This window comes from Penaeus japonicus, unplaced genomic scaffold, assembly GCF_977035675.1.
Source record: "Penaeus japonicus unplaced genomic scaffold, GWHDUDI00000001_assembly GWHDUDI00000014, whole genome shotgun sequence".
Classification (NCBI taxonomy): Eukaryota; Metazoa; Arthropoda; class Malacostraca; order Decapoda; family Penaeidae; genus Penaeus; species Penaeus japonicus.
In genome coordinates, this window is record NW_028234416.1 from 27,142,745 (window position 1) to 27,155,244 (window position 12,500).

The window sequence follows — 12,500 nt, forward strand, 5'->3', positions numbered from 1 at the left end:
GCAGCTTTCGTGGTGCGGTAGAAGCACAGGTCGCAGACGAAGGGCCTCAGCCTGCCCCCCTGGTGCTGCGTCAGCTCGTGCCGCTTCAGGTCGTTGCTGCGCCGGGTCTTGTAATCGCAGAACGCGCACACGTAGGGCCAGCCGCCCGTATGTTGGCGCACGTGGTTGTTCAGGTCGACTTTGCTTTTGGCGTTGTAGCTACACATCTTGCAAATGTAGATGCCTAGGATGATCGGCTCCTCAGACGGGTGGGCGGGAGGCGGGCAGGGCGCGGAGGCTGGGACCAGCAGCCCCCCTCCTCCTACCTGAAAAGACACGCTGGCATTACTTCGGGTCGCACACTCACACACTTGCAAGCGCCCGACCCACGCCCACCCTGTCACTGCCTCTGGCCCACCCTCAGTCTAAGCTTGAGACACGCAGAATGGCAACCATATCGCCCGTTCCTTCTCGTTTTCCTGGTCTGTTGCGAGATATCTGCATTTGATATACTTAAATGGGTGTGAACTGCTAACTTTCCTAGAAAGGCAGAGACTCTATATTCCAAAGGTTCAACTGCAAAGACAAGACAGCAACCATTCTCAGAACAGCATTAACAGCGAGCCTAAGCCGACTGAAGACCTTGTCTGCGCACCTTTTCGGGAACAGCGAGCCGCTCTATGGATGTGCGTAGTTGGGGTGCTTGCTGGTGATGTGTGCATGCAAGTGGAGGGCACCTGTAGTGCGGTACGGGCACACGGGGCACCGGTGCGGCCGCTGCAACTCCCCGAAGTGGCGGCTCTGCAAGTGGCGCTTCAGGTCGTGGCTTCGGTTGGTCTTGTAGTTGCATTGGGTGCACACGAAGGCGAAGCCGCCCGTGTGCTGCCGGACGTGCTCGCTCAGGAAGTACTTGCTGACGGCGCGCTTGTGGCAGATAGGGCACGTGAGGGACGACTCGCCCGCCGGGGATGCGGGGCTGCCGCCGTCTCCCGCTGCCATGCCGCCCCCGCCGACGCCGCCGACGCCGCCGCTCATCTGCAAAGACATTCAGCGATGTACTCCCGCGCATCCTCACACTCGCTCATGAAGCCCGTCACCACCACCAACAGCAACACCTCATCCCTCCTCACGTGTCCACCCAGCAAGGGCGTATCCCCTCCTCTGGCGCGCCACCACGTGCAAGCTAACACGACCGTCCGTCTCTGGTGCCTTGGCCTCCTCAGGGACTCGTTTCTCAACAAGTAATTGTAAGTGATTCGTCTGTGCTGGCTCTGAGAGTAAGTGTAACTACGTGCTTGCTATCCTGCTCTGTTTGAGTCGGCGTAGGTCTTTCCATTTTTTTATTCATCATGACTTATGTTATTCATACATATATACATACATGCATACATACATTCAGACAGACAGACACACACAAGCACACACATACGCACACGCACATAAACATACACCACACACACACATAAGTACGCATGCGTACCCACGCACGCACACACGCACGCGCATAGCAAGTTCATTGTTGGAGGTTCATTCACTCCAACTTGTCATAACGTTCACAGTTGGCCAAAAAAGAAAGAGAACACACGCACACATATAGTCTTGATTCATTCCCCAAGTAGATTATGATAAATATAATGAAAAGATCATTAAAATTCCTTTTCAACAACTTTAATCATGGTATAGACGAACATTTCTGATGTACGAGTTCAACACTTGACATCTTTCTAAATTCCTCAAATTATCGTGATCTTTAAAGTACGAAATAAAACAAAATATTCAGCGGAAACACTTGAAACATACAGCCATATTCTAAGTCCCTAAGCGCGCCGTGTACATGACATGAACATGCCGCGGTTCTTATTCTAGAAGCGCGGGTTCGTGGTAAAAGCGTGGCAAAGTCGTGGCAAATGCGTGGAAAGTATTGGAACAATCGTGGAAACTCCGTGGCAAGGGGGTAGGCTTGTCACGATAGTTACACAAGTGAAAAAAATCATATTTTTACTGTACTTTTTCTCACCAATACTTCATATGAGCATACTACGGTTGAAAAGTAATATCTATATTGGTTATATTAGGCATCATTGTCCTAGACACGGATTACAAACTATTTTAGTAAAACGGATTCTCTGCTGATTTTGAGTTTGTTTACCTTTTGGCGGACTTTTCGAAGGAGAGTGAAGTTAAATGAATGGTAAAAGTAGTCAGGGACGTAAAATCAAAGCATATAATTATATGAAATATGTATACATTAAATCTATATGTATGATATATTAAAAATGCGCATATATGTACAGTATATACAAAGATAAAATAAGGAAGATCTGTTCATAAACACACGATCCCTCTCATCCCGTTTGTTTTGATCGAGCGTAGAGTGAATTACCAACAGCGCGTTCGTGAAATGGTTGTCAATTCTTTAACTAGGAACAAGTACGACTGATTCATACCAAAATTGAAGGATCTTATGTAAGTGCTACCTATGATTGTTGTTTCTCTTATGAATTTGTCGTGTGGACAGTGCCATTCATCCGAAACATGTTAATAAGTGGGTTAACTTTGGAACGGTTGGTAAACCTGAAGCAACTGCCGCAAACTTGCCACGCTTTTGCGTCCTAGATTACCGCATTCGTTACATGAACACGACATGGACATAACATGAACATGACATGGCCACGACACGCAGAAAACGTCATAGAATACGGCTGATAATGGTCCGCATCTTACCATTTCTTAATTGCTAGATTCATTCTAAACGAAGGGGTTGTCCAACGTCTTTCGTTTCTTTTTCATTCTACTTCTTAAAAAGGTCATGATACATAAGTTATCGTAGTACAATATTATCGAGTACTCGTTAGGCGAAATTGCATGAAAGGAATGATTTATTGTTGACTTGTTGTTTTTTCATCTTTAACTCTTGGCTTTAATTATAATATCAAGCATAGGTAGATGCGAACTCTTCTAGACTGTTTCAAAATCGCTCCCTTAAAGTTTCGAAACAGCTGATCCTTCCGTATTTCCTGGTAAAGTTCAGAACATCTGATTTTTGTACGTTTCCCCGTAACGGTTAAGAACAGCTGATCTTTGTGCGTTTCCCCGTAACGGTTTAGAACAGCTGATCTTTGTGCGTTTCCCCGTAACGGTTAAGAACAGCTGATCTTTGTGCGTTTCCCCGTAACGGTTTAGAACAGCTGATCTTTGTGCGTTTCCCCGTAACGGTTTAGAACAGCTGATCTTTGTGCGTTTCCCCGTAACGGTTTAGAACAGCTGATCTTTGTGCGTTTCCCCGTAACGGTTTAGAACAGCTGATCTTTGTGCGTTTCCCCGTAACGGTTTAGAACAGCTGATCTTTGTGCGTTTCCCCGTAACGATTTAGAACAGCTGATCTTTGTGTGTGTTCCAGGTAAAGCCTCAGCACAGATAAGTTTTTTGTGCGTCAGACTTCAAGAAGGTAAAGAATGATACAAAAAACGAGCTCTTTAATCTTAAGACTTTATTATGACCACCTTGGATGTATCTACGGTACATTTCCTCTACAGGTTTTATCCATTTGGACAAGGAGAAGATACATAGTGCAGAAAGAGGTGAGTATTGGAACAGTGTAATATGTATAATATCCACTTGTTTTTCTTTTTCTTTTTTTTTTTTCTTTTTTGTAAATTGTTATGATACAGTTAAGTATCATATTACAAACACTCATTTAATGGCGGTTATTGTAGACTACAGACGAAGAAGTGATATCTTATCTAAACATCTATGTTATCACCCCGCCCAAATTTCTAACATATAATTCGTTAACCTTTCATCAAATTTAAAAAACTCAACTAAATCCAACGTTTGTTGAAGCATAAAACAAAAGTTGTCAACGAATCACAGACTTTGTGCAACTATCAAAATTCAATTTCTTTTTACAAGAGAAAATCGAAGAAAAATCAAATAAATATCGAAAACACATTATCACTATTCATTCCTACGGAAACCTCTTCCTATATTTCTTCTCTCGATATATATATATATATATATATATATATATATATATATATATTCATTTATACACACATATATATAAATATATATATATATAAACACAAATATATGTAGGTGTGTGTGTGTGTGTGTGTGTGTGTGTGTGTGTGTGTGTGTGTGTGTGTGTGTGTGTGTGTGTGTGTGTGTGTGTGTGTGTGTGTGTGTGTGTGTGTGTGTGTGCGTGTGTGTGTGTGTGTGTGTGTGAGAGTGTGTGTGTGTGCGTGTGAGTGTGAGTGTGTGTGTGTGTGAGTGTGAGTGTGTGTGTGTGTGTGTGTGTGTGTGTGTGTGTGTGTGTGTGTGAGAGAGAGAGTGTGAGTGTGTGTGTGTGTGTGTGTGTGTGTGTGTGTGTGTGTGTGTGTGTGTGTGTGTGTGTGAGAGAGAGAGCGTAAGTGTGAGTGTGAATGTGTATGTGTGTGTGAGTGTGAGTGTGTGTGTGTGTGTGTGTGTGTGTGTGTGTGTGTGTGTGTGTGTGTGTGAGTGTGTGTGTGTGTGTGTGTGTGTGTGAGAGAGAGTGAGTGTGTGAGTGTGTGTGTGTGTGTGTGTGTGTGTGTGTGTGTGTGTGTGTGTGTGTGTGTGTGTGTGTGTGTGTGTGTGTGTGTGTGTGTGTGTGTGTGTGGACTGAAAAGAAATATAAGAAAGTCTACGGAGAACAACAAGGACGAGAAAAGGAAGCGAAACTAAACATAATCACAAACCATTTTCATCGAACTCTCACTTCGCAATTACTCGACGTCCGGTACAAATCTTAAGCCACGACTCGGGCTTATCTTTGGCTGCAACTCTTACTCATAACTCATGACTGACAACCCAGAAGTAAGGGGAACGGGTCACCATGGAATGAGGTCATATTGAAAGGAAAGTGGATGTAACGTAACATTGATTAAAAAGAAAAAGAAAAAGAAATATCAACCTCGGCGACACGATAAGACTATCGGGATACGAAATAGTATTCATTCATTGTCGAAAGAAAAAAACACAATATTCTTCCAAAATATATAAATCACAATTAACCATCCACTGGTCTTCAACCAAAAAACAAATTCAGTAAACTAAAGAAAACATCACGAAAGAATATCAGTCGTCTAAATTCCCTTTCAAGTGCATAATCCCGGAAGAAAATACCGACAGTCAGAACCCTAGCATGCCTATGTTAAAGTGCTATGCTGAACATAAATCACTGTATACTTCTACGGAACGGGACTTTTCTAGTCTAGCCTTTCCTACATTCCAGAGTTTCGACCTCACAGACGAGAGGCAAAGGTTCTCAGAACAGCATGAACTGCGAAACTCAAGCCGACTGAGGGCCTTGTCTGCGCACCTTCCGGGGGACAGCGAGCCGCCCTACGGATGTGCGTAGCTCGGGTGCTCGTTGGAGAAGTGCGCGTGCAAGAGCAGGGCGTCCATGGTAAGATACGGACACAAGTGGCACCGGATCGGTCGCTGTTGGTCCCCGGAGTGGCGGCTTTGCATGTGGCGCTTCAGGTTGTGGCTTCGGTTGGTCTTGTAGGTGCATTGGGTGCATACGAAGGCGAAGCCGCCCGTGTGCTGCCGGACGTGCTCGCTCAGGAAGTACTTGCTGACGGCGCGCTTGTGGCAGATAGGGCACGTGAGGGACGACTCGCCCGCCGGGGATGCGGGGCTGCCGCCGTCTCCCGCTGCCATGCCGCCCCCGCCGACGCCGCCGACGCCGCCGCTCATCTGCAAAGACATTCAGCGATGTACTCCCGCGCATCCTCACACTCGCTCATGAAGCCCGTCACCACCAACTCATCCCTCCTCACGTGCTCACTAACCAAGGGTGTATCCCCTCCTCTGGCGCGACATCAAAACCAGCTAGCAGGACCATATGTCTCTGGTGCCTTGGGCCTCCTCTGAGACTCGCTATTCGCACTGAGTAGCTTTAGACATCGTGTACCCTTCTAGACGCACTTTATAAACCTAAATGTAAACATTCGAATCCATAAATTTAATGCATGTTCACAACCTGTGACTGTGACGTGACTGTGACTGTTGTCTCTGTCTCTATCTTTGCCTCTGCCTCTACCTCTCTCTATATACTTATATAAATACATCTATATATCGACATATCACAAGCCTATGAACAGTCAAATGTTAAATGTGTAATATCTTATGTAATATGCACCATCTTGCTAACTCATGCAACTGCATCTAGATCGACAGGCTATAATGGCAGACACTGAGACGTATGAAGTCTTTTCTGAAACAATTCTTTTTGGAACATCAGGATACGAGTCTTCCTCGTCTCAAAAATATTTTTTTCAAGTCTACCGGTATTACAGGCCAACTTACTCAAACTTACTCAGACACATATACAGTTTTTATGTATATTATTCTCCTACACACGAACCCACATGCAAATAACACACCAACACACATATGTATAATTCAGGTGACTTTCTCCTGCTCTCACCATATCTAAAATGGAGATGGATATACGAAATAATCAACATAAGTTTCACTCAACACTTGTATGAAAGGAAAAAAATAATGAAGCCAAGTGGGCGGGTTTATACGCACATACACTTAGACACACACACACACACACACACACACACACACACACACACACACACACACACACACACACACACACACACACACACACACACACACACACACACACACACACGCACACACACACACACGTAAAAAAATAATGAATTAAGTACATTGAGACTAATAAAAAGTGTAAATGCGAATACCTTAAAAACGCAAGGGATGGGAATGACGCGTCTTGGTTATATCTTCATCAGAATTACACCTGAGGTAGATATAAGCGAAAAGCGTCGATTACCCAATTTGCGTTGTCCAGTTATTCTTCTTAATTTGTACTTTTTTCCGAGATCCCGTGCGTCATTACATTTGGAAATAACTGACATCAAGCATCATATTCTCCCGAAGAAACATTTTTAAAAAATCTACTTGAAATCGACATCCTAAATTGCTTAGATTATCGTGATTTTGTTAAGACAAATTTTAAATAAGTTTTTGAGTGGGGACACTAAATATTCCTATCCGCACAACATTACACAGCTATATTCATTCTATTAACAGGTTCTCCGATTTACTTTAGATTAATAAAAGGTCAATTTTCGTTGTCTTAGTACACTATTGCTAAATTTTTGTTACTCTTAATCATAAGAGGGGATTATTCATTGTTGACTATATTTAATTTTCAGTTTGTATTTTTTTTCTTTTTATTCCTTATCAACCAATGATTTTAATTGTGATATTAAAAGTGTGCAGGTAGTAACTCTTCTGATACTGTTTCATAAACATCCTCTAATAATGGAGAAAAAAAATGACAAGAAGATGAAAACGGCTGCTCCTCGTTCATTTCCGGTAGAGCTTTCGACCAGCTGAATTTTTCTGCATTTCCCCCTTCAGCTTCAGAACAGCTGATCTCTGAGAGTCCAGGCAACGCTTCAAAACAGCTGATAATGTATACATTTCCCAACCAAGCTTCACCTGTTCAAGAGTGGAGAAAAAAATAAAACAAAGAACGAGCTCTTTAACCTTAAGACTTTATTATGGCCACCTTAGATGTATCTACAGTACATTTCCTCTACGGGTCCTATCCACTTAGACAAAGAGAAGATACAGAGTGCAGAAAAAAGTGAGTGTTGGAACAGTGTAATATATATTTATATATATTTTTTTATGATATCCACTTGTTTTTGTTTTGTATTTTTATTGTTTACTTTATGCTACAGCTGGGTCAAACATTTATTTCGTGGCGGTTATTGTAGACTACAGACGAAGAAGAAGAAGAAGAAAAAAAAAAAGTGATATACTATTTAAATACATCTATGTTAACATCCCGCCAAAATTTCTAACATATAATTCGGTAATCTTACAAATTTAACAAGCTCAAATAAAACCAATGCTGGTTGAAGAAGAAAACAAAATTTGTCCACGAGTCACATAGACTTTGTGCAAATATCAAAATGCTTTCACAGTTTCTTAACAAGAGAAAATAGAAACAAAGTCAAATATATATATATATCGAAATTCTACCTCAATTCTCAGTAGCTCATCACTACGAAAACATATATCTTTCTTCTTCTCTCTTTAAATATCAACAAAAGTACAATAAATAAAAATAAATATCTAAAAAAAAAAATCTTCTAAGCTCTGAATGGCATCTTACAAACATCCACAGGAATGCCATGATGTCTGGAATCGGGACAGAAACCAATATATTTTCTTTCCTACCGATTTATTACTTTTCTTTGCATTTCTTTGACTCTTTTCCTCCTTTTCTTTCTCGCAGTTCCTCTTCTTTGTTTTATTGCCTTTACTTCTCATTTCCTTCGTCTTCTTTCCTTCCTTTCTATCTCTCTTTCCTTTTCTCTTGCTTCAATTCCTTCTCTTTCATCTTTTTTTTCTCAGATTCTCCTCTTTCCACACTATTCATTCTAATTCTTTCCCTTCTCTTTCGTTTTCTTGTCGCCCTTTCCACTTAGAAAGCAAAGAAAAATAATAATGACAAAATAATAAATACAAAGGAGGCTTCGCATCCCTCCGGAAACATCTGACGGCGGAGAAGCGCAATACCTGAGATGGCAATGATGACGATGACAATGGCAACAACCTGTGACTTTTTTTGTTTTACTTTATTAACCTGAGAGAGTTTACAATGATTATAGTATTTCTTTCTTACTCTTTATTCGTTTATTTATTCTATACATATCCAAGGACGTACATACTGACTATTTAGAACACTTCGCACCTCCTGGATTTGTGGTGGTGGTGGAGGGGGGGAGGGGGAGGGGGGTTAGGGTGTATTTGGGCATTGGGGGAGATACACAAACGGTACATTGTACCGTTTTTGAGCCAAGGAACTAAACAATCTCAGTAGACTGAAAAAGAAATACAAGAAAGAGAGAATACTTGTGGAATGAAATCAAGTGTCGCAAGTCCACGGAGAACAACAAGGACGAGAAAAGGAAGCGAGACTAAACATAATCACAAACCATTTTCATCGAACTCTCACTTCGCAATTACTCGACGTCCGGTACAAATCTTAAGCCTCGACTCGGGCTTATCTTTGGCTGCAACTCTTACTCATAACTCATGACTGACGACCCAGAAGTAAGGGGAACGGGTCACCATGGAATGAGGTTATATTGAAAGGAAAGTGGATGTAACGTAACACTGATTTAAAAAAGAAAATAAAAAAGTAGGTGAAAATATCAACCTCGGCGACACGATAAGACTATCGGGGATACGAAATAGTATTCATTCTTTCTCGAACCAAAACAAAAACACAGCATCTTAAAAGAAAATTAATCCACAATTAATCATTAATTGGTCTTCCACCAATAAGCAAATTCAGGATACATAATAGGTTATTAACAAAAACGTTACAAAAGAATATTAGTAATTTAAAATCCCTTTGAAGTGAATGGTTCCTTAAGTAAATACCCACAGTTACTCGAAGGGTAAAAACTACCATGTCGGTACCCAGCTCATCTAACTCAAAGTGCTTCGGGACAGTTGAAGAGAGAGAGAGAGACACTGCTAGAACTGTCACCGTTAGTTAGTCCGTGTCAAGAGTGGTTCCGATGAATGAAGTTACGTAACGATGCAAAAGTGGCATATGAGGGTGGAGGTGCTTCTCTGCAATAGATAAGGTGGAGGTGCTTTTCACACAACACTTAAATCACGCTCGCTGCGGCCTGAGACGAGACGAGAAACACTTATTTTGACTTTTTTTTTTTTACTTGAACATTATTCATTACTAATCTTTTCACCTTTTTTTGGTTCACAACGTCTCGAGGGCACTTACAATAACCGTTCCTCCAAGCGTAGGGGTGGAGGGGAAGGGAGGGGAGGGGGAGGAGGTCCATCTAAGTAGATCTAGTTTGAGCCACAAAATTATCGATCTACCTGAGATCATCTTCTGACCAGAAGGAGGGAGGAAGGAAGGGAGGGAGGAAGGAAGGGAGGGACGGAGGGAAGGAGGGAGGGACGGAGGGAAGGAGGGAGGCAGAGGAAAGAAGAGGGATGAGCGGGAGGGAGGGAAGGGGGGAGGGAGAGACGCCGAGGCTACTTCGACTTAATTGGTCTGATCGAGATGGTGCTGGTTCAAGCGGTCCTGGTGAAAGAGATCGTGGTGCCGGTGCTTCTTGTGCGAGCGGATAGTGGACGGGTCGCTAGCCCTGTAGGGGCAGTAGGGGCACTGGTACGGCCTCTCCCCCGTGTGGGTACGGACGTGGCGTTTGAGGTCGTCGCTGGTGCGACTGCGGTGGTCGCAGTAGGTGCAGCGATACGGCCTTTCCCCAGTGTGAGTCCTGAGGTGCAGCTTGAGCTTGTCGCTGCGACTGCACACTTTGCCACAGAGAGGACACGTGACCTTGGCCTTGCCCTTCATGGACCCCACCCTGCGCAGCTGTTCCAACCACTGGCGACACTGCAAAGACGGGAGAACACAGGTTATGAAGAGCACCTCCGCAGCCAGCCTTACCCTATCTTAAAAGCCACAAGCTAGAACACAAGCCATAAGTTCGCTACCATCCACTTGTCTAAGCTTAAAGGGGGGAATAGAAGTGAGGTTTGTGAGGCAAGTGATGCACAAGTGATGTCTCTTAGTGTGGGGGGGAGGGGGGCACTCACACCCTCTCGCATCACTTCAGGTGTATTGGCTAGGTGAGTGGTGTCAGCCTATGCAACAAGGATACAAGGTGCTGCTGTTATACAGGTGGATGTTGTTTGATGTGCCCTAAACACAAAAATACTTAGAGAAGATACTGTCTTGTGCAAGGTGTGCTTTTAAAGATTATGAGATGTCCACATCAGATACCGTGCATGAGGCCATTCCAAGTTTTTAAACCCACAGAGAACTATACTGCAAATAATGAAACAAGCATAGCATCGCACTTAAGAACTCTTTGTCTAAAGTGTCAATGTACGCACGCGAACATTCATACACATAATCATACAGGTATCCACACTCGTACGTGTACACGCGCGCATACACACGTGTGCATGCACACGCACATAATTACACACAGATACACAAAAACACACAAATGCATACAAATACAAACACAAACACAAACACACACTCAATTAATAACGATGTATCTCCCATATACTTCGTATAATATACGTATGGAAAAAAGCTATCTGGAATGCAAAAAAAAAGAGAAAATAAAGAGAAACAAGAACGAGGAAAGACGAATTAAACAAATAATTGGGAAATTAGAAAAGAGAGAAGAGAGGAAAAGAGAGGGGGGTCGGGGGAACGGTTGGCGGGAGCGGGGAAGGGGGAAGGGGGAAGGGAGGGAAGGTGCGGGGGAAGTCTGGGAGGGAGGAGAGAAGGGGGAAGCGAAGAGAGGAAGAGGGAGAGGGGGAGTGAGAAGAAAAGAGAGAAAGATACAGAAATAGAAAAAGGAAAGAAAAAATATGTGGAGTGATGGAGAGTAGGGAGACGGGAAAAGAGGAATTGAACGAAAAAAAAAACATACGTGAGCAAGAGACAATGACGTAGAAAAAAAGCATACTAACCAAGATACTGAAAAAGACAAAAGTCTAAAACAACTTTGTATTTCACCCTCCGTTCCTTTCCCTTCAAAGGAAATTCCCATAAACAAACCTCCCATTTTATGCCACGGTTATCAATATCATCCCTTCCTGTACTCTGAATATTCACCTCCCAATACAATATTTTCAATCGGCCTCTAGCCTACAATAAAATATCATCATTACATCCAAGCAATAATACCATTCCCGTCTCTGTTCATACGACGTCATACATTCTCAGCAAAATATGTTATCCTCATGTTCGAACTAAATACCATAACACTTTCTCAGTTACCTTTTCTTATCTCGTTCCCAAAATAAGATAAAAATAAAATTCCCCAATACGGTCCGTACTGGACGGTAACACTAATGTCTCCTTGAATATAAAGGATTTTAATTCAGCGTATGATAAAGAGGGCTCGCACCAAATAAAAAAACGTACAAATATTCAGATTTATTGAAGTAAAAATTACGTACAATACAGCAGGTTTGAAAACAAAAAAAATATATACACATCATCTAGAAAATCCATAATTTACCCATTTGATTTTTATTTCTTGATCAGGCCTATCTTTTATTTCTATATTTATGGTCATCCTTTTTTGCTTGTTTGCTTTTCATTTACACTTTTAAATCTGTCTGGTTCACTGCAATGCCGTGAAATTAAATCATAGTGTAATTGAAAATTATGCATCGTTATGTTGCTATTGTTACTTCAGGCAACCAAGAGCAACTAAACAATAACAATGCTAATAATAATAATGGTATTGATGCTATTAATAAAAAAATGTAACAATAATAATGATAAAATAGTAATAGTAATAGTGATAATGATGACAATAATAATAATAGCAATTATCATTATTACTAAAACTACTATTAGCTTTATCATCACTTCTGAATGCCTATGTATAACATATAGAAAGCTAAAAAATAAAAATAGAAAAAAA

The 12,500-nt window shown here is 42.0% G+C and overlaps 1 protein-coding gene across 6 annotated transcripts in view; it reads right to left on the reverse strand.

The window, feature by feature from the left end:
- The window catches only part of LOC122263650 (uncharacterized), a 69,965-nt gene that overhangs the window by 7,483 nt on the left and 49,982 nt on the right, over window positions 1-12,500 (reverse strand). For 2 of the 6 annotated variants that reach the window (XM_043032210.2, XM_086544125.1), the window contains exon 5: window positions 7,529-10,438. The exons of 2 other annotated variants lie outside the window; for them this stretch is intronic. In XM_043032210.2, the coding sequence (XP_042888144.1) occupies window positions 10,085-10,438 (354 nt within the window). In that variant the 3' untranslated portion in view covers window positions 7,529-10,084. Of the gene's footprint in view, window positions 306-4,547; window positions 5,701-7,528; window positions 10,439-12,500 lie in introns of those variants that run through there. 2 more of the 6 variants (XM_043032208.2, XM_086544124.1) reach the window with 2 other exon arrangements.